The 23,742-nt window shown below is 39.8% G+C and overlaps 1 protein-coding gene across 5 annotated transcripts in view; it reads right to left on the bottom strand.

Annotated features, from left to right (window-relative positions):
* Positions 1 to 23,742, bottom strand: part of CHD7 (chromodomain helicase DNA binding protein 7) — a 135,304-nt gene that overhangs the window by 68,383 nt on the left and 43,179 nt on the right. For all 5 annotated transcript variants that reach the window (XM_074881820.1, XM_074881812.1, XM_074881839.1 and 2 more), the window contains exon 2: positions 20,935 to 22,792. In XM_074881820.1, coding sequence (XP_074737921.1) covers positions 20,935 to 22,617 — 1,683 coding nt within the window. In that variant the 5' untranslated portion in view covers positions 22,618 to 22,792. The remainder of the gene's footprint in view (positions 1 to 20,934; positions 22,793 to 23,742) is intronic.

The following is a 23,742-nucleotide window of genomic DNA, read 5'->3' as shown; positions in this document are numbered from 1 at the left end:
TCAAATTTAATCATAGTGACACAGAGCAAACGGCATCAGGTTTATGACTAAGGAGAAAAATCAAAGACCAGCATACGTGGTACAAACGCTGCTTCTTCTGACCACAGATAAACAAAAAAGTTCTATCTGTGCTTTCACTGTTGCAAGCAGTAGTAACAGCAAAAACATTACACACCACAACAGCAAAAGCATTTCTATTCTGGTACTTTCCCCCCCCACCCCTCCCTTCTAACCCCCAAAAGAGTTAACAGGAAAACTTAATGGGCTATATATGTAAAAAATATTAGGTGAAAGGTAATAGGACACATATATCTTACATGTTTACGTAAGAGATACATACTATTAAAAACCCTAAAAATATAAGGTGTATATCTAAATTCAGAAGTGATACCTTTTTGATTTGCAAAACCTCTAATAAAGTATGCTTTATCGGAATTCAAACAAAGTACACTTTATCTTTATGATGATGCTTTATATCAAATAAAGTGCACTTTAATCTAAGGGAAGGAGAACAACAGAGAGAAAAGCAGCATGTTTGGCTTTTTTTTTTAACTGGATGAAGCCAACTAGCAGGCCAGAAAATTTGTATTTTTCCTGCCTGCTCTGCAGCGCCTAAGGATCAAGTAAATACAAGCTTCAGAAATACCAGCTGTTTGACAGACATCCTGTGAGCCCTAGTCCATTGCTTGTAAAGACAACGCAAAATGCTTTCTAACAATGAATCAAAAGGACCAAACTGCAATAAAGACTGTAAGGAAGTACACTAGGAGCAGAGATGAGCACAGACAGAAGCAGCACGGATATAAGTGTGTATTGCCCCAGTCTATTTATCTGGCACCACTGCATGTGTATGTATTTTTACATCATCCTGTGCCAGAAAGTCCTCAAACTCAGCTTTATACACTTCATGTCCATGACTACGTGCCACACTTGTGTACATGCATCATCATGTCCTTTCTTCTGGGCTTGGTTATCTTCCAGTCTCTTCCCATCAGCCTTAAGAAGCCTTAGAAAGACACTAGTCACAGCCAGTTCTGTCAGCCTTCTCGTGGTAAGCCACACTGTGTTTTGCCACACACACCTGTCCTGGGACAGCCTCTCACCCCTCGTCTGAGGGCACTCTAATGCAAGGGTCTTCAGCGGGTCTAGCCTACCTCTGGAGAAAGCTGGCTCTCAGGAGGCAGGCTGGGAATCTCAGCCTGCCCACCAAGCCCTCTCATAGAAGTGAATGAGGGCAGCAACCAAAGGGCTTTACTTCATACATTCATAAAACAGTAAAATATAGCAACCACCAGCAAAACGCTTTCAAATGTATTCTAGGCAACTGCATTTATTAGCATACGGTGTTTGTTCCAACACAAAGGAAGTCTTTAGGTAAGATATAACTTCTCTATCACTTTCCTAATCCCTTCCTTATATACCTAGGAAAACAAAAACCCAGCATTTTTGTTTTAGGAGTTCCCCCCCCAACAGATTTTAGACTTGCTAAACATGCATGTTTAAGATCATATCAATAGATCACATATCAAAAATGTATCAACAGACAGTTTAATAACAAACATTCATCAGATTATGAGGCTGGTGAAAAGAGGATGCAATTCATGGAGAGCCTTTACCACTTCTCCTATCTGTAAGCCCTCATGAAAAAAGAGCACGTTTTCCCCAAAGGTATAAACATGTACCACATTCTAATAGCTCAAGAAAAGCACAACGGCCTTAGATGTTTAAGATTTTAACAGATGTGACAAAGGACCTGAATCCCTGAGCTCTTACTCCTGTCCCTAGAAAGGAAGTCCCACAGTACTTCCACAATACCATCCCTATTTTTATTAAATAATAAAATATTCTGAATTCTTCCATGTTTTGCAGCAAGATGTTTTTCAATTTCACCAGGATATCTTGCAGATAGAGCATACCAGCTTAAGAAAAATGAGCTTAAATCATTAGAGGAAACACTACCAGCATAAATATTACACTTTGGTTTCAGTTTGGAGCTGACGAACTTTTAGTTCATCAATATTTTATCTTGATAACTTGCAACAAACCCCACTAGACAAATAATACAACACTCTTCCTCCCTTGCCACCTCCTGCCTCTGCAAGGTGAAGTTAGACTGTATCCACAATCAAAAGATGAAATCTTTTTGATCCATTACTTGAGCTGGTGCCTTTTTTTTTTAAACTACAACTTGTAGTCAAGGCTTTTTTGCTACAAATTTTAAAAACCACACAGAATTCTCTGATCCCATGGACTTCTAATACTGTAAAATACATAAGGCACCACTAAGGCAAAGAAAGTTAAACCAGTCTAAACCAACTTTTAAAAAAATTATTTTTATTATTTTCATCTTTAAGTTTGCTTATTCTGATTAAAAGGGCTTTGTGTCAGAATTTCCCCCAAAAGGCCGTATTTGTTAAATGTCTTCTGATACCATAACGTGATATTCACAGTAGCTCAGTCATCCTATCTCTACTATTTATTCCAAATCTCAAAGTGTTTTATTCGTTGCTGTTTCAATCTCACAGTCCAGGTGAGCACACTTAGTATGAAGAGATTCACAATTTAAAATTATTTAGAAGTTAACATTTTGACATTCTAAATGCCATTCCCTTAGTCACAAATAAGTTCCACATCACAAGAGAAAAGGAAACTCCAAAAATCCCATTACCACTTTTATTTCTATAAGCTGTCCCTAATAAGTTGGAGTGACTTTTCTAACCCATTTTTATCCAACATTAAACTGTTCTTGTCCAGCAGAAATTTAAAAGCTTTCTTCAGATGCTGACAAATGAGTCACCCTGCAAGTGAAATAGTAAACGCACAATGTTCTCTTGGAAAAATAGTATTTGAAGTTCACTGTAATCCTAAGAAAAACTATTATACATTATAAACATATTCTCCTTTCTTTAAATGACAGTCTAAATTATTAAGTATTTCAAATACTTGAAAACAAAGAATAATGTCGTTAGCATCACTTATGAAACAAATTCTACTTCCTAGTACTTAACTTTTTACAGTAGTATCTCTAACATCTAGGGTGACTCCTCCCTAGTTACTTCCAGAATTGCTGCCTCATTCAGCATACAGGATGGATGAGACTCCTAGATTAAATCAGATCTGAATGACCAAGATATTATACTGAAGACTCATGTCACCTTGAAAACTTAAGTACAGAAAAGGGAAAGACGGCAAGGAAATGGTCTGTGATGAAAGCAGTGAACGTCAGGCAAGATAATTTACTGTCCTTTTTTCCACCAGCCCCAACCCACTGTGATACTTTTCTATTTGTTTCCAGAATAAGTTTTGGGGTGGTTGGTTTGGTTTTTTTTGAATTACATACTCATTTATTTCTAACAGGGATCTCCAGAGAAGGACCCCTTCTTGAGAAGTGTCCAACCATGACTGAAAGAGAGTACCTACTTGGATATCTACTGGCTTCAGCATTAGGGCAGTGCAGCCCAGCATAATGCACACTACCAAGTCCCAAATCCCACGTCTATCACTCAGGCCTCAGGCAACTCCCTGTCTCTCTGTTCTGGTTTCCTCATATGTAAAATGGAGAATACACATTGTAGGAGAGTTTAGAAGATGAATGAATTAGTGGTTGTTGAGGTTTTTCTGTGTTATGATTACAATTACCATTAAAAAGCGCTCATTTAGCTATTAGTTCTTTACCGAGATATGAAGAGAGGCAGTGTTTGTAGGAAGAATCAGTCTGTTTCATGAGATTCACTGATATTCAAGACTGGGTTTACTGGATAATATACAGTAAATAAATCATCAGGTCATACCTCAATTAATAAAAACAAATTAAACAGCTACTTATATCACGGAAAATCTTCTGCAGGTAGAAGAAAGGGAACAGAGAAAACATGTTTGCATACACAGATTACATCCTGTTTCATAGGCACAAAGAACGTGTAGCAACAGTCCTACTTCAGATCTTTCTTAACTTCCAGCTTTGCAGCTTGCTATCAATTCTGTAAACACAATCACTTAAAATGTGTATTCAATTACATAGTTTCACATTTTCTATAACTTTGTTGTTTCTTGATTCTTACTTTCAACAGATAAAGTATATACAAACATAACAACCAAAGACTTCTTGCTAACCATAGATACAAACAAGACAGGCATCTGCAGATGGTAACAATTACAGTTTCCTGGATGTCCTCCTCACACCCCTTTCAGAGGCATTGATGCTTACACCAATAAAAATACTTAAAAGCTCTAAGATGTCACATACTAAATATGTGGCAAGGCAACAAAAGAAGAGTTAAAAGCTACTGTTTTTTTCTTACATACATAGATACTTACAAATATATATGTATGTATACAAACATTTAACTTCCAGTGTTCTTCAGATTTCCCTTACTGATGTCTGAGCCCCTTTCCAAATCACAGCTGTTTCTATGTTCACTTTCCAATAAATAAATTTTAAAAAAGCAAAACAAGATCAACATGCAACAAAAAAAAAAAATAATCAGCTAAATCATGCAGGTTCTTCCCTGGTTAAATACTCAAGATTAACGTTTTCCATCCTGTCATGTAGAAGATACCCAGTCCTCAGGTTAAATAACTTCCATGAAGATAAAACAAAAGACGATAGAAAGGCAGGTTTTTCTTTTCCATCTCCTGTCTCTAAACAGAAAAGGAAAATAACCTGAAAACATAACGACTTGTGTGATGGTTTTCTTCCATTTTGTTTTAGATACACTCCTGAACAGTTACGGAAAAGCAGTAATTCTAGAAAAGTCTCTCCAATTAACCAGCCTTTAAACAGCTATAGTTGGTCAACTCGGGGAAATCAGAGGGTAAAAGGTACAATATATCTTCAGCAGTGATGCATTTTACACCAACGATACCTATTTTATGAGAGAAAAACTACTAAAGATTTAATGGTGCCAATTAAAGAAGCCAAGAGTTTGCATGGCTCAATGGCTGAGTCATAGACCTTTTGTCTATAATAGGTTCCATTATAGCCCTGAGCTCAAGCTGTGGGAAGAGGATTGCAGATGACTAAGAGGAATTAGTATTTTTAAATGTTATTGCAAAGGAAGGTGTCCTTTAAGCATTATACAGCTGAGACTAGCAACAGTAGAGCAGCTTGCGCTTACTCAGAATCCTAGTTTTAAATTAGATGCTCGGAAATTTGTGGACACCTGAACTTCAAAACACTATCAAAGAAATTAAGACCATGAGTGTAAAGCCCTCATAAATTTAACTAGCATTTCATACATATTTCCAAACTTGAAATGCTTCAGTACTTGTAATTTTTGTACTATGTTATTACCACTGATTTTTGGTATTCGTTTATGTTTACATAAAACAAGGTAAGACTGTGTAGCTGAAGACTGAAGTATTTTGTACTTAACCATATGATGTCTGTAAACAACTGGTGCTATGTACAATGAGGAAAAGAAAATTAAAATGTTGAAGTGCCTCTCAAGATGGCTCGCAGTAAACCCAGGAAAGTATTTGTGCCATAATACAATATTGTACAAAATTCTGATCATCCACATCAACAAACAATTAGACCTCAGCCACAGGTAAAAATTATCTTCAAGGAAAAGCCTAAAGGGAATTTAACTTACTTTAGATAGATTGCTATTTATGAAAACATCGGCAGATCCCGATACAGGAAATAAAAAGAATTAAGATGGGTAAAACTGGCACCAGAGCAAATTGGGTATAAAACCAATGACTAATAAATTCAGGATAGAAAGTCAGATGCCTGTTCCAACATTCAGAGTAATCTGATTTGGGTAAGAATTTCAAAAAAGAAGTACTGGGAGCAAAAGCCAAGTGCTCTTTAAATTGAAGTTTGATAAGGTTATGAAAGGTAGTTCATAAGATGATACATGTGACAGCTGGAGGCTCAACTCAATGGCCCAGACAATCTTTACAAGTACTTTGCTCCGAATGACTGGTGACAGTAAAAATCAACAGCAAAATCTTGCTTAGATGAAAAATAAATGTATTTTAACAAACGTAATTTGGAATATGACAAACACTGAACTTATTACTTCAGAAATTAGTTAAATATGCTTAGAATAACCATTTATGTTTGATTTTCTAGGGGAAGGAAACCTCTATTAAGCAGACTAACAGGGCTGGTAAGACACACTTCTGGTTGAAGAAGTTTTACCTTCAAACCTGAAAAAAGGGGTTGGCTACCCGTAAAGCTTTTATAATTACACTGGCCGATATAGTCAGAAAAAAACCCCAAGTATTACCTCTTCTATAAGCCCTAGTTCTCTCGCATCCTCAAATCATCACAGCTATGAATGTGACTACTCTGACACTCCAAGAAAAACCTCTGTGATTGCAAATGCTTGTATTCATAACATCTTTGACTAGAAATTGTCTTTGTTCATATCATGATTGCCATACAAAATGCAACACTGCTGTTTAAAACAGAAAGGGTTACTTTTTAAATAAAGAGGGCACATTTCCAGTGTCCTTTTGCAATAGCTTTTCTATTCCTTGGTTTGGACAATATTCCCAAAACAATGCAGAAGTCATTTTTATTTTTAGGTACTCTAGATGACAGAGATTTGAAAAAAGTAGAAGCAGTTTGTGAAATTACTGGTCATCAGTTGTTCATTTACACAGCTACATTATTTAATGATTTTTAGTGATATACTTGTAAGGAGTGCGTTAGTGCAGGAGATGCTGGTATCCAATTGCTGAGCATGTGTCTTAACTTGCAACAGGAATACTGCAACTAAAAAGGCTCCCAAGAGAATTTCACTTCTTTCTAATGTTGTGTTGGAAAACTTGTTCTTCCTCAAGAGCTTCCTACTCACAACATCCCTAATACAAGAGATTTGAATCAATGATGATAAATGAAGGTAGACAAATTCTTCCCTCAAAAAAAAAAAGAATTGTTTTCCATAGAAATTACCCCAGAGCTCCCAGACCAGAAGCTCCTGGCCTGCTCTGACAGCCCTCCAGACCAGTTAATTAACAATGTAAACCCCTTCTCCCATCTCCACCCATTAAGGCAACTAGGTGGTTTACAAGAGTGCTTCATTTTGGGTTAAATTTGTACAAGTTGATGTAGAGACATTTAGAAGAGATAGAGAGGAACAAGAGCTTTTATCTTTTACATCTTCTAGCAAGTATATCAGACTTAATCACTGAAAGAGCAACACAACCTGCAGATCATACTTCAACTACCTGCAGCCCAGGTTTCTTATCTACTAATATATGTTTTGCCCTCCACAATGTTTTCTTTGCTTTACTTATGAATACAAGCATCTAATTCTTCAGCACCTACAACTCATAGAACATGTTCCCCAGTTAAAAGGAAAATACACTGATCAAGATTTCAATAATTCTATTTGCCTTTTGACTTGCAAAAATAAATTGGTGGTTTTCTAGGATTGAGGTTAAGATAGGTATTTTCATGTGCACAGCTAATATTCCTTTTATGTATTAGTCCTCATAGTTCTGCATGAGAATTTTTCATTATCCCATTAGACATAGGTAGTTAAGTCCTTTAAATGCAGAAAGTTAGTTTCCGAAGCTGCACTGATTATTTTGGATATACTAAAAGACAAAGCAGAACACAAGACTACACCCGAAGGCTTTTCGCCTTTTTGAGGACATACAAATGCACAGGAGAAGTCAAGCTGGCATTCGAGAAAGCATGCAGGAGTTGAGGAACAAGCAGTGTTAACTGTTCTCACAGGAGGGCTCCTGAGGCAGGCACCCCTGGGAGCACCCAGCCATGGCAGGGGCCTGCCCAGGGCAGCAGGAGCAGAAGAGGGAAGTTTGTGGCCACCTACGTAATCCCAGGCGCATTACCTGGCTCCCACTTCCACCCTGTGAAATGAAAACAGTGATTGGGTTTGCCTGCCCTGACAGCATACTCCCACTGACTCAAATTACCCCAAGGTTCTCTGATGGAAGAAATTAACAGACATGGAGAGTACATATCACAGGCTAAAGCCGTCTTTTTCTAGCTGGCTTACTAATACTAACCTGTCAAACAGTGCAGGTAACTGGTTTCATACTGTCACTTTCCACTACAAGATTTGCTGCTCCACAGAAAGGCTCAGTTATGCCCAGTTCCCTTCAAATCCAAAGGCAAATATAACATTTTTAGTACATGTTCTCTTCAGTCTTTCCATGTCCTTTGCAAAAAAAGGTGGCTCTGTACAATCCATTACTTCCAGGTGAGGTGAGGATATACCATTTTGATCAGCCGACACAGAACTCACCATTGGGACTCCCCCCTGAAGAGATCATAGAATGGTTTGGGTCAAAGGGGACCTTTAAAGGTCATCTAGTCCAACCCCCTGCAATGAGCAGGGACATCTTCAACTAGATCAGGTCTCTCAGAGCCCCATCCAACCTGACATTGAATGTTTCCAGGGACAGGGCGTCTACCATCTCTCTGGACAACCAGTGTTTCACAACCCTCATCATAAAACATTTCTTCCTTATAGCTAGCCTCAATGTACCCTCTCTTAGTCCTATCACAACAGGTCCAGCTAAAAAGTTTGTCCCCATTTTTCTTTATAAGCCCCCTTTAAGTACTGGAAGGCCACTATAAGGTCTCCCTGGAGCCTTCTCTTCTCCAGGCTGAACAACCTCAACTCTCTCAGCCTGTCCTCAGAGGAGAGATGTTCCATCCCTCTGATCATTTTTGTGGCCCTCCTCTGGACCTGCTCCAACAGGTCCATGTCTTTCTTGTGCTGGGGGCCCCAGAGCTGAACGCAGTACTGCAGGTGGGGTCTCAAAGCAGAGCAGAGGGGGAGAATCCCCTCCCTCGACCTGCTGGCCATGCTTCTCTTGATGCAGCCCAGGATATGGTTGGTTTTCTGGGCTGCGAGTGCACATTGCTGGATCACGTCCAGCTTTTCACCCACCCCAAGTTCTCCTCTCAATCCCTTCATCCCCCAGATTGTATTGATACTCAGGTGCAGGACCTTGCACTTCACTTTGTCGAGCCTCAGGAGGTTCTCACGGAGCCCCTCTCGAGCTTGTCCAGGTCCCTCTGGATGGCATCCTGTCCCTCAGGTGTGTCCACAGCACCACTCAGCTTGGTGTCGTCTGCCAATTTGCTTAGGGTACGCTCGATCCCACTGTCTGTGTCGATGAAGATATTAAACAGTACCAGTCCCAATACACTTACTTTGCTGGGACAGGGAATCTCCTACACTTTGCTTTACACTGAAGTGTAACTGCTGTCATTTCAGACACCAGCCTGAGCAGATACCATCTGAAGTGAGACTCACGTTACAACACAGAACTCTTTTGTCAAAATTTTTTTCATTTTTGAATTTTTTAATCTGTAAGACTCTCATAGTGGAGACGTAATTCTCTTTAAAAACTTCCCATATGGATATTGTTGCTTAGCGTGTAAACCTGCTCTCCTTCATCACCTTTCCCAGACCACAGGAACTTCAGAGGTTTACAGACCACAAGTTGAAACCACCAACTCAAAGAAATCTCAATGGATACATGTAAGATACAGAACCAAAAGAGATCATCACTAATCAATCTATTTTTCTCCTGGGGTGGGAAGACGACAGTTCTCCAAATGGACTTTCCATTACAGTATTTTAATTCCATTACAGTTCAGCATGACAAGGTGGGCTTGAAATTACAGACTTGTTAAAAATCCTTTGATGTTATATATACTGCCTAAGATCCGTTTATGTCAAAGAGCCCAAGATATTCTCAAGGTCTAGTTCTTTAGTCACAGTAACAAATTAAAAAAGCCTTTGAATATGTTATCTATGGCATGTCACAGGTAGGCCTTTTCCCAGCTCCTCCAATAACTGAACTAAACTAACAATTAAATCAGGAAGTGTCATTAGAACTGAAGGGGCGGGGAAAAAGAAAAAAAAAAATCCCAAGCAAAACCCCCACACTTCCTTTTCTGTGGTCAAACACCTCATTGAGCAGTACCAATTGAGATAACTCTTAATTATAATGTCTGAATCATACTTTAGTTCTCCAACCAGTTTGATTAACATTGTTCTATGAAACATTAAACACCTTATCTTTAGTGCAGATATCTTTAGTAGCCTAGCTCCAGCCATTCTTTACACAACCTATAGTAAAATGTAAAAATCCCTATACACAAGTCTCAAATAGACATGTCTACAGCAATATCAGGTCTAAATTCTGTTTTATATTGTAGTATTATAACCAGAGAGCTGTGTCTAAAGCAACCCTTTATAACTTATCCCTCACTGCCAGTAACAGTTTGAGTTACATTTTTCGGTGTTGCTGTACAACGCAGCACGGAACTGCCAGAACCGCTCTGCCGTCCCCTGCTCACCGCTGCTATGCAGCACCTCTCAAGCACACCCGACAACAACACTGGCAATACAAACACAAAACAAGCAACCTGTGTCAGGCAGCAAAAATTCCCTGAATCCCAGTCTAATGCCTTAGTTACAGAATTATCTGGTTTTCAACAAGTTTTCCTGAAGTACTTCAAAGGAGGCTAGGAGAGAGAAAGACTTAGTCTTCCAGTATATTGCAGGTGTTCATCCCTACGTCCACAACTGACAATGCTTGCCAAAATAAACGTGCAATAGTGCCTTAACAAACTGACCAAGATACAAATAGCAACTATAAAGCCCAAAGTTTTAATAACTATATATTTCATATACAGTTGCACAAGTAAACTGTGACGTCGACTTTTTATGGTGTCACTTTAAATTCAAATATGCACTGTATATTACAAGTCTCCCACTATATTTAGAAACAATTGGCTGGTACAGAAAGATTTCTTCCAAAAATAAATTAAAGCACTTCATATCTTTCTGTGCTCACATGTAAGGAAAATTACAGTATTATCACTGTTATCAGAGTCTTGCAGGGCCAAAAAAGATATGAAGTACCAGAATGCAAGTGGATGGAGGGCCATCTGGAGAGAAAGGAGATGTAAAAGGAGAGTGGAAAAAACAGAGTTCATATTGACTACTAGATACTAGGAAGTTTGTTATGAAGCTTGTTATGAGTCCTCTCTCTCTTTTCTTACAGGAACACTAAATCCAAAAATTGATAGGAGTATTAACTTCTCAGTTACTGTGGCCATTAAGTTCTTTTGGTTGCAGGAGTTAAGAGACAGAATAAAACACAATTTAATTAGCACAATTAAAACTGACTAATGATTTTCTGATTCAACTGATTAAATTATTCCATCTGTTTTAAGAAAGAAGTCTACTGTAGGTGGGTATACATTCCTTTCAGAAACTCTTGCATTACCTATGAAAATTTCCTCTCTGATTAAAATAACAAGAGTTTATATTTCACAAAATATAAAAAAGTAAAAGATGAAACTTAAATAAGTGTTTGGCACTTCCTACAACATGTTATGTCAATATAGCAAAGACAGATTTGGTGCTGTGTACTGAAGAGTAAGTGTTGCACTCTTGAAAACAAATACTTGCAATTTTCCAAAATTAAAACTTTAATAATAATCCATGGAAACCCGCCAAGCTCCAGAAGTTAAGAATTCATGGCATTTAATTTCTATAGCAGCAACCCATGCAATATGAACCCACTCCTAGAAGTTCTTAATTTTTGTGCTTGTTCAGTGCAATAATACATGAGCTGCTGTCTCCTAAGCTTGGCTAACACAATAAAACTGCTGAGGAGTACAGCAAAGAGTTGCTCGGTACTGATTCAGGGATGAACAGGTGATGGAACAACAGAAACAAAGGAACAAAGATTCCTCCCAACCCAACAGTGGAAGATCAGAGAGAGATCCACCTGTTTTCTTCCGCATCTTGTGCTCTCAGGTTAACCTCTACAATTACCAAATACCTACACAAGAAGTGGGACGCTTTGAACTGTTAGACTGGTCATCTTCGTCTTCTTGAGCTGCACTCTTAAGCAAGAGCCATACTGGAAGGAGTGACAAGGAGAGCAGGGAGATGGCATGTTTTAGCATAACAGATAAGAATTGGAGTAACAATTGGAATTGTGAGATTTACGAATCTGGATTTTGAATAAATAACAATCTTTATGCCCACCATCTGTATGTTCCTCTTCATAAACAGGGGCAACACTATTACCAATCTTGCCCACTAGCTGAGAAAATTCTAATATAATAGGTAATATATCAAGGTCAGCAAAATTAGAAAGAATGCTCATTCCAGAGTTTATAATCAAACCCACACTCAGATCACTAAACCACTCCATCTCTCAGTTCTGTTTCCTCATAAAGAAGACTAAGAAATTAATTTGAGTTTTATTTCTAACTTTTCACGCTTTTAAAAGATTCTCTGTGTTGAAGAAAAAAAATCCCATTCAGTGCTCAAGGAAAACAATTCACTGACAGATATCGGAAGCATCTTCCCTCATTCCAATGCACATGACACACATGTAACAAAACTGTGCCAAGCTCTCTTTGCTAGAACGGGGATGTTCTTTCATCTCTTCAATAACAAAATAGCTGTAACTACTTCAGTTGGAAGAGAAAGAGAGTCCTTCTTTTCTAAAAAGTAACACACCTCTGAAATCAAATCAGTTACTTGTATTGGTGCGAAAAAAGGAACAGAAGGTGAGAGTTAAAAAACATATGGGAGTTGGAATGTGACCTGTTTGTCACTAATTCAGTAAAACAAGACAAAGCTTTGACTTCTAACAGAAGTTTTCATTTATCAAAATTTGAGGGAGGACTCAAGGGCTGGTTACTGAGGGCAAGTGCTACAGAAACTTGAGCTGTGTAAGGGTATTAAAAGGCCTGAAAGCTCACTGCCAGAGTAAGAGGCAGACCCCATTTTCTCCCACCAAGCATTCCCACTCCCATTCCATCAGCTTGGGTGATCTTGTGGTCGCACAGTGAAGAGATGCTGGGAACTTGACCTAGCGAGAGGCAAGCTGGCCAGATAAGCCAGTTCACCAAATGGCCAGGCGTGCCGAAGCAAGGAAGGAGCTACAGTTCTGTATCCCAGACTTCAGTCACCTTTATTTCCATGGATTATTATTATTTTATATTATTATTTTAAAGAAGATTAGATATTGAGAGTTATCGAGTTCACCCAACTATGCCAGGAAGCTGTCAGTGAACTGTCTGCCCACACCACGGTGACACAAAGGTGCTCCCTGAAGCAGCATGCAGAGCACTAACAGGCACCACTGTGACAAACAGCTACCTCTGGCAAGGCCTCAAGAGGCAGGTGACTCAAGCAGCTGGCACAGGAGAGGTGGGGTGACTCTCTAAACTTCTCTGTCCCTATTTTAACACAGATGTTGGCAATTTCCTCTCTGTTCTTACTGCTCAGCACTGCTCCATCAGCTCAGTCACTTGCTTACCCCTCCCTGATCACCTCTTCCTGCCCACGCTTCCTACTCTACTCCTACCAGTTCCCAAGCAGCAGCTTCACCATCTTTAAACCACACCTGCAAACTTGGTAATATTTCAAAAGAAAGATCTGTACAAACAGATGCTTTAATCACTGTGAAAAATTCAAGGGTGTTAACCTCGCTCCTTAGCTAGCAAACTTTATACTCTGTTGACAAAAAAAGGTACCAATTATTCATAGATGACATCTCTGAAGAAAAAACACAAGCGATTCATTCCCAAAAATCCAGACCACATTACCACCTGTATAATATACATATATCTCTATACAATTAAAAGAACACTGATACCTAGAAAGGAAAGCTCTCAAAGAGAATAAAGAAAGGAATAGGAGGCATACTACATCCATTTTGATACGTTGTTCAGGTGAGACCGTCCCTTTTAAAAATACCATTCCATTATTTTGAGTTTCGTAATTGTTTGGTCATCAGTTCTTTCATTATAACTCAAATCTCAAAACTGGAAAGTGAAAAGCACTGGCTCTCTACTGAACTGAGGGAGAAAACAATCTCTACAGACAAAAGTTAAAAATTAAAATTCAAAGTGATGGTGTCCCATCACAGTGGGAACTGAGACATTTACTATCCCCAGACAAAAAAAGAGAGGATACTTGTGCAAGTTTGTGACTTTTGCATTCAAGATACAAGCAAAACCAGATTAGTTTTAAACAAATAGATGCCTCAAATTCCACGTGAAAGAGCAGGATGGAAGACCAGGAGGAGGATCTGTAATAAATAGGAAATTATTACTTCGCCTGCAACTTGTTCCTTGTTAAGAATGCCACTCACTGTATTTAATGCAATAAAAGATAAATGTAAAACAAGTATCAAGCATTTCTCCTTTCATTTGCCCCAATTTTCCATCCTCGTAAGTTATGTAGGGTGATGATGATACAGACATGAGGGTTTGGATTAAACTATCAGCTTTCAGTCATGAAAAAAGCTCTCTCTGAAACAACAGATTCCAATTTGTTCAAATAAATGTAAAACAGGAGAATGTGTTCAGCCATGGGAAAATAAGATGATTGCCAACTCCCACTGAAGTGACCATCAGCAGGTAAGAATACTGTACTGAAGTACTGAGCAGGAGCTTAAATTTAAACTAGTTAGGTGATTCCTCAGATAATACTAATGATTTCAAGAAAAAACACATTCAGGTCACCAACATATCATAGAAACTTTCAACATATTCACACTGAAGAACAAGTCTGGTAACTCTTAAAGCCTACAAAATCAGTATGCTGAGGCAGACTTGTGTTTTTATGCTAATGCTGCAAACCAGCTTTACCCAAAACTCCAGAGCAGGTAATTTAATGGCACAAATCATTTTCATCACAGTCAAATCATGGCACCTGAGGGAAGGAGTATTCTTGAAGTTGCTTATACCTCCTCAACAGTAAAAAAGACTAAAAAATCTATAGCAAAACCACCTCAAAACTGCAAGTCTTTAGCCCAAAGCCCTATTCACTACAGAATCATTGCAACCCCGTATTTACAGAAGTACATATAGCCTTCACAAGGGTAGTGAAGAAATAAGCCTTTAGATATGTTAATATTAACTGTTAGACTGGAATATTTTCAAGCGAGTTTTAGAACATGAACTTTTGTTGGACAAAGCATTTCATATTAATTATTATATCCTTTGAGAGACTTGAATGCAAACTAGCTCACAGATGAATCAGGTTATCAGTGTAACAGACTGTTCTACTCCACAAAGGTAAAATAACTTCAATACTTATAAGCAAAGATAGCTTTAACAGTCTACTTTTCCTTTATTTGGAAAATTATTTATGTTGCATACATTGCTCAAATACAGGAGTTCTTCAGACCCTCAACAAAATACAGCAGAAGCCTGTAAACTTTTAAGAAAAATTATTATCAGCTTTTATTTTTAGATGAATACTATGGATTTTCTTCTCAGCTTTCCTTTCATCATTCTCCACAACTTCTGACATGGCCTGGGTTTTTACATATATTTTACATAAATACACACACTTAATCTATATATACACACATATACTTAATCTATATATAAAAATAATACATAATCGTAATCAATCAAGGTTCAGTATTAGCTTTTTTAAAATTCCATTTAGTCTGGCACCTTCAGCAATCTTACCAACATACACTAGTTTGCTGGTCTATGAACATTTGAAAAGGGAAACTAGAATTTCTGGGGGCAGCCATGACATTTTGCTGAATGTGTAGCGCATACAGTACCCCAAAAGACCAGCCAGCAGTCACATGAAATAGCCTCTGTATCAAAACAAATAGTACCCAATAGTGTTTATAAGTTTTTAAAAAGAAAAAAAAAATTTAGAGTTGTTCTACTTATTGACAGGAAAATAGTCAAAAAGCTCAACACTCAAGGAATGAAAAAGCTAACAGTTCTCTCTGGAGCTGTGGGACATTGCTTATGAATATTAATTTATGGGAAAAATACTAACCATCTGAAATGATACCATTTCTTACTAAATAAAATTATAGGACGTGCATTGAAAGATCACTGGTTATGCAAAGAAGTAAGGAGATTAAGGAGTCAGTCTCTTACTACTCTTAGTCATTAAAAAACAAATACCCAGGAGAAACTCAACTTCATTTTAGTGGGCCAGCAGTAACCGACCTAACCTGCACTCTCTGCCAGGTTAGAATACGGCATCAAACCACCCCAGCTGATAGTAGTTTTCATTAATATCCCCCTCCATTACAGTATATCCAAGTATAAGTTAAACTGAGGCAGCAACACGAGGTTTGAAAATGCAGGAGGGGTTTGTGACAGGGGTGACCCAGCTGGCGACTCAGCAGGACATTCCCTGCCTCTTCCCCTGCAAGGGAGGGAAGGAAATTTCAAAAGAATGTGTTCATACCAAACACAGCTATGAGTTATGATTTAAAGCAAAGTCACATGCCCACAGATAGTAAGGCCAGTAGAGTAAACCTGGCAGTGAACCAATAACACACACAAAATGAACTCCTTCTCCACAAGAAGCTGGACACTGCAACCCAGCATCCTTCAACACTGTTGGTGCCCACCACTGAGCTCTACCATTAGTCGAGCATGAAGACTACATCATAACTGTTTGTCATTTATGTATTCCTATGTTTGACTATAAATAATGTAGATCACATTTGTGGAATGTGATTAATGAACAGGACTCAAAACTCCAGCCCACACAGTAGCTGTGGGTCAATAAGAAGTTCTTTACGACAACACACCCAGGATAGCCAATTCTTGGCAGAGAAAACTCCTACACTTGCTCTACCACTAATAAAATTCCCTGAAAATAACAGTATGTATGAGCAGCTGCATAGTACTAGACCCCCAGAGGCCTGTCTAACCTGATATCCCCTCTCTGATAAAGTCTGTGGAAGAGTACAAGAACCAGACACACACACAGTAGATGCACCCCAATAACAAACTCTCAGCCACTTACTTATGGCACAGATCTGCTGAGCCAGATGTGGTGCCTTCATGTTTATCAAATGATGCATTTTTCTGCACAACACCTCAGAGATCAGCATCTTAATGTGCAGTTCTGAGCTCACCACCTGATAATTTGCTGAATACCTTAAAAGAATTCAAGGAGACAAAAGCAGGTGACTAACAACCCTTGTTTCACATCCACCTTCTTCATGCACCCAATTCACTTACAATTTTAGAGGTTTTCACCATCTCTCTCCTTCTCTTCCCCCCAAGTCACCCCCCTCTGTGCTTTTTCAAGTGCTACTGTATTTTGAAGCGTAAGGAAGGGACCCTGAGCTGCACAGCACTTGCCACATCCGCATACCACACATACATGCAGCAACATAGTAGCAAGCTATGTTTTGCTCTCTACTACTTCCATAACAATTTCTACCGTTTTATTTCTTCGACTGTCATAGCACATTTTCAGGTAGCCATCTGACACCAAGACCCTGTCCCTAAGGAGAGGTTTTTGCCTGCCATTTCACTGCCCAGGCACCACAGAATGACAGAATCATTTAGGTTGGAAACAACCCTTAAGATCGAGTCCAACCATTAGCCTAATATTGCCAAGTCCACCACTAAACCAAGTCCCTAAGTGCCACATCTATACGTTTTTTAAATACCTCTAGGAATGGTGTCTCAACCACTTCCCTGGGCAGCCTGTTCCAGCGCTTGATAACCCTTTCAGTGAAGAAACTTCTAATATCAATCTAAACCTCCCCTGGCCATGCCTTGACTCACACACCTTACAGCCCAAGTGACTTACGTTTCTGTTGTATTTCTAATTATTTAGTTTCATGACTGTTAGGCTCTCCACCATGTCTGCACTTTGGCACTCAGCTGTGAGTATGTTAACAGCAGCAGGAAACTTTGCCATCTGACTTCTTGCTCTTTTCCAGATCATTTATGAGCGTTTTGGAGACCACAAGCTCGCAAGCTCAATACAGATGCCTCCACTGTGAAAACAAGCAAGCTACTCCTACCCTCTGCTTTGCACCTTGGCCGATTACCCTGCCACAGCACAACCCACCTTCCCACCCCGTGGCCACTGAGCTCTTCCAAAGGCCTTTAGTGAAGAATGTTTCAAAAAGAGGGCTTGAAAAACCAAGCACACTGACTGAATGTCCCAACACTATGATGGTTCTTATGAATCTCTCGAACTCCACTGAAGCCAGCAACTCACTGCTAACAAGGTCCTAATAACCATGTCTAGTTTTCAGCTATTAATCTAAACCAGCTGAATTGTCAATCACCAGCTCTATCTCTGAGCCAAAATAATTTGCAGTTTTGCAGACAAAAAAAGAAATAACAAGCCCTAGAATCGACACGGCAATTTCTTTCAAGTTAAAAGCAAAAGAACTTCACTTTCCTTCCAACATGTCTAAAAACAAAACAGTAATTTGGTTAACCACAACTATTACAGTCTTCCCATGATAAGGCTAGCTTCAAATCACCAAAAAATAATTACTAAGATGGCTTCTGTTGATTTAAAAGTACATAGTGATTTCCATTTCACTGACTATATCCATTTTGTTGATTCATTTTATACAAATAAAAACAAACCAGTCATTTAAATAACTGTTCTTCAGTGAACAGTTTTCTGCCAACTGACATGAAGGGAAAACCGTGACACAGACAGGAGAGCTGCAAATTCCATATTCAGTCTTGAAAGCAGGGGTTTCACACATCTGCATTTTTCCCCAGGGGGTGGGGAGGAGCTGAATTTTCAATGACTTGAACATTATTTATTTCATCCAAACAGTTTTCAAGGGGGAAATGCCTGCCTGTCAAGAGTTTCATTACTACAGTCAGGTCTCAAACTAATTACTTAATGGGAAGGTATGTTAACAATAACTTTTACCAAATAAAAACTTAACAGAAGTAGGCTAATAGAGAAGTTACTTGGCTAGCTACAGCTGTTTGAATTACTGATTTTAATCAAGTAACTTGAGTTATCATGTGGTTTTCCTCTAATTGTTCAGTTTCAGCACTTACCTTTGTTCAAGCTATTCATCTGCACTTCAGAACTTTGTAGTAGGTTGTATAGCTTGTTTAAGGGTTGAACTGTCTGCGTTTCACCTCTTCCCCGATTAAAGGGAAATTAATGTACCAAGAACATTTAACAAGTCTGTTCATTCTACAAGTAAACCTTCTCCTCCCAAACCACCTCTTGCTGCCAAAAAAAGGTTACTGGATGGTCAGATGAAAACAAGAAATTAATGCTGGTGAAGAACACCACAGCTTTAGGGCACAGTTAATCCTCAAGTATTCCCTTCCCACACCCCCACCATCACTAGTTGTGAAAGATCCCAGTGCCACTGGGTTTTGTTCCTTTTCTGTCTTAGAAGTCCTACTTTACCATTTCTACCATTTTCTTTCAAGTTTTTTCTGCTAGATGTGTCATCTCTCATCTTCAGCCTAAAAAACACACCCTGTACTTCTTTTTCTGATCCCCAGTCCTTCTGTATTGATTTCTCCATGCTGTCATTACCCGCCTTTCCAAATACCTGCTCATTCTCTTGGGTTTTTTTGTACAGTCTTGAGTTCTCTCCTTTTTCATCCTGCTTACCCACACAGTCGATAACACAAGAGGCACTGTCAAGAGTTGCTCTCTCAAGGAGGAACACACAACTCCATGTGCATGCAAGAACTATAATTTAGGTTCTCCAAACAAAGCCTGTGCATAGAGGCAGGGGGAGAGGAAGGGCCAACACAGGTATAAAATTTCATGCCAATTTTGAGGGGGGCAGTAGAGAGAAAGATGGTCTCGAAGATATTCTTTGCCCCTTCAAGAGGAGAGCTTCCTCCTCCCTCCCAGAAAGACAGCGCCCTTCTCCTTGTGCAGCTTAGTCCCTGATCTCCCACCCAGGACTTCCCCACCCTATGGCACCTCCAGCGCTCCCCCCCCCCTCTCTTCCACGGGGAATGTAGAAGCCTCTCCCAGCTGCTGAGCTGCTCCATCTACCACTCCTTGTCAGCTGCCTCTCTGCCGCACATACATCTGATTCCCAGACCCACCTCACGCTGTGCGGAGCGGCTAACAGAAGCAGCCGGCAGGCAGCAGTGGAGGGGACTGCTGAGCAGCTGCTTTCCACACAGGCCTGGGACACTGGCTAGGACAGCTGTTTTTATGATTTATTATGCTTATTGTAGCATCGTATCATTATGACTGCATTCCAACAATTGTCTCCAAATATTTATGGGCAGTTACGTGGCATTAATTATGGACTGTTTTAAAAATAAAAAAAAAATTAAACCTCTGATACCTTGACCACCTATTCATTTGGTACCAAAATCTCCTGGATGATGACTGATAGAGCCAGAGGCAGGCAATGGCAAATGCGAAGATCCCAAAAGGCACTTTTTCAGCTGAAGCTTAACATACTAGCATGTAGTCAAACCTGCTAAGCTACAGAGGATCAAGATGTTTTACCATTTTTAGCTTTTAATTGAAAAATGATGTGGAAGCAATACATTTTCATTGAAACCTGGCAGATCAGAGACTCAGTAAAATAAAACTTCTATCCTATTCGAGATTTCATTTAAGCCTCAGAAGATTTGATTTCAGACTATGACTCACATCTGCTGTCTTCTCCTTGCATAAACTGTTGCCCCATCACTTATCAGTTGCATTACTTAGTGCTGAAGAAGTTCATCCTGGAAATTTTTTCACATGTAAAAATTTCAGCTTTAACTTAAAACCACAAAACATTCCCTTAGGATTTAAAGAAAACCCTCAGTTTGGCCAAAACAAACACATTATAACACACACTTCTTTCTCCAAGTTGCAAATACAAAAAATAATAGTTTAACTGACAATTCTCACACATGCTTTCCATTTTCCCCTCAAAGAAACCAACACACAAAAAAAAGCAGGTATTCAGCTTGTCCTGTTGCTGTATCATGTTTCGGTCTATCCATAATGTCATCCTGTAAAAATTACTGTAAGGACATTAGCAAGCTACCTGAACCTCATTTTACCTTCAGCTTCTGTGCACCAAGAAAGCCACATAATCAGTAACAAACAGGGGTCAAACAGGAGCAACTATTCTGAAACCACAGATCTTGGGTATACTGAATCACCTTTACAGTAATTTAAAACATTTTTCTACTCATTGGAAGTAGCTTACCTGAAGGACAGGCACTTTTTGTGGTGTGTTTTGTGGTGACTGGTGAAGCTGTGCCCAGGGCTGATGATGAGGATGTGGGGGTGGTGAAGACTGATGGTGTATCCCTGGATGAGGCTGCATGGGAGGACAGGTTGGCATTTGCTGTTGAAAAGACTGCTGTTGACTAGGAAGCTGCTGGCCAGATATTAGTCGCTCCTGTATTGCTTGTGGATCGGCAAGGCCAACACCTGGACAACCATTTGGTCTCATGTGCCCACCCATCTCCCGTGGTGTTGAAGACATACCCATAAACGGACGATTCTGTTGCATGTTTCGGGGGCCCATATTCCTTTGTCCAATTCCCATGGCACCAGGGGGCTGGTGTGACGGCTGAGGATGGGGTATATTTGGATAACTGCCAACTTCCATTGGTATTCCAGCACTACCAGGTCTAACCTGTGGAGGAGGTGTACCTGCTGGATTACTCATTGCTTTCATAGGTGACATGGGAGGTGGAGAGGCATAAGTTCCCTGAGGCTGTGAAGGGTGCATAGTTTGCGTGTTCATTTGGTTAAGTGAGCCACTAGGGTGGATGGGCTGCTGGTGCATTAGTCCTTGACCACTGTTTGATGGAAATCCGACAGCATTTGGGTATCTTGGTACAGATTGATTCATTGGAGTGTTATTTGTAAGGCCTAAATTCTGATTCATCCCTGTATTATTAACTAATCCCTGATTAAGGTTACTGTAAGGATATCGAGAATACTGCCCTGAGTTGTTTATAGTAGGTGAGGGTACCGTCTGGCTCCGAGAACTAAAATTAAGTGTTTGAGGCCTAACAGCACCCTGCTGGGGAGGATTAGGGGAGAATCTGGGACTGTGGGCTACTGATTCTCCATGGAGAGCAGTGGGGGGATGGTGGTGAAATTGCTGGACTGAGTGTCGCAAAGAAGGTGCCATACTGGGATTCTGCTGGGGCACATGAGACAAGTGGCCAGGTCCTGAGGTGGCAATGAAAGGGTTTCCCTGATTGAGGCCTTCCTGGCCTTGAGAAAACTGGTTCATCCTCTGCTGCTGCGGCTGGCCGTGCTGCTGCATTGAAAAATCACCACGAGCCATGTAGTTTCCCATCTGCTGCATGTGCTGAGGATGGCCCTGCCCAGGGGGCCCGGAGGGTGCCTGTGGTGGCTGTGTTGGTTGCGGTTGCTGCTGCTGTTGCTGCTGGTATGGTGCTCTTATCTGGTCTGGCACTTGAACTGCCCGTGGTCCCCACATGGAGCCACTGTCTACGAAGGGTTGCCCGTGTCTTTCGTTCTGCATGCTGGGATAGACTCCCATCTGACTACCAGCACCACTGCTGTGAGGAACCTGAGGAACTGGAGGGTTGTGATACTGTGAATGAGGAGACGCTATACCATTCCCAGGGGCATTGCTTATCATCCTGTTCGGCTGATCCATCAGGTGCATTTTCTGCTGTTCGTATTGATTATAGTGATCAAAATGGGTCAACTTGGCTTGATTTTGATTTGCAGGGGGATGATGAAGAGATGACTGTAAAGAGGGAAATCCTTGATCCATGGGCATTTGCTGCCCCATAGGATTTACTGTATTTTCAGGATATCCACATTCTCCAAGACCTTCCAACCCTTCACTGAAAATATTCCCATCTTCTCCAAACAGACTCATCATTCCTGGATCTGCCATCTTTTTCCAGCACACAGCTCCTCAGAGCTACAACTAGAATGCTAGTCTGTGCTTCACCTCAGTGAGGTGTTTTGTCCTCAAAGCCTTTAATCCTCAACTAATCTCCTTCATGTCATTCCATATTTCCTTAATTCTTTTGGACCACGCAGTGTCAGGCAAAGTCTGGTTACTGCTCCTGGAAAAAGCGGGGGAAGGGGGAGAAAGAGAGGAAGATATTGAAGTAAATAATGTCAGGCAATATAAAGAAAACATACTTGACTGTTTTAGACAATGCTAGCTAGTTTCAGCCCCTGAAATACATCATAAAAAATCTATTTCACTTTACGAAGGATTCATTAGCTTTATCAGAATCTTTATTATTACAGAGAGTTAGGAAGCAAGCAAAACACTAGCCTTAACCTTAAATTAATCCATTCACTACACTTCCTAGTGCTCCTTTCTTGGGTGGAACAGAACAAAAGAACACAACATGCAGCAGCAGCAGCTGCCACAGCAGGTAGGCAGATGTACGAATATAGCCAAGCAGCCCATCTGCCGAACTAAAGCCCTGAAAACGCTCTAGTTACCAACAGCATGTCCTTAACCTTATTCCCTTGAGCTGCGTAATCAGATGAGCAAGCAGAAGCACCAAGTCCTATGATGGACTAAAGTCAGTTATACAGAGAACGGATTTTTCAAACGCACACAGAGATGACCCTCTAAAAACATTCCAAACTCCAAGTTGTGGCATTTAGGATGAAAAATTTATTTTTTAACACACAATTTATCTTAATTTAGTGAAGTTGTAAACTGAAAGACATGATGCTTCTTCCCACTTAAGCAAAACTATATGCTCAATTTGTGTAAGAAAATTCAATTCAAAAGCCTAATTCTATGACAGGGTAGATTTCTCAATCCCTACCCTAATTTCTCTCATGATGATAACAGCTAAGACTATCATTGGAGTTCATTATTCATCTTCAGGCAATCATGCTAGTACCTGCAACTGCAGCACTTTAGAAGATCACACTGAAGTTCTCTCCAGAATTATAACATTGAAAAGTCACTCCAGAGAATTAGTAATGGCAAAAGAATTTAAATAATAAAATGCTAACTGAACCAGGTACACACTTGGACTTGGGAAAA

Source organism: Strix uralensis, chromosome 1 (assembly GCF_047716275.1).
Source record: "Strix uralensis isolate ZFMK-TIS-50842 chromosome 1, bStrUra1, whole genome shotgun sequence".
Taxonomy (NCBI): Eukaryota; Metazoa; Chordata; class Aves; order Strigiformes; family Strigidae; genus Strix; species Strix uralensis.
The sequence above is the reverse complement of the archived record's forward strand: the minus strand, read 5'-3'. Positions and strand labels throughout refer to the sequence as shown.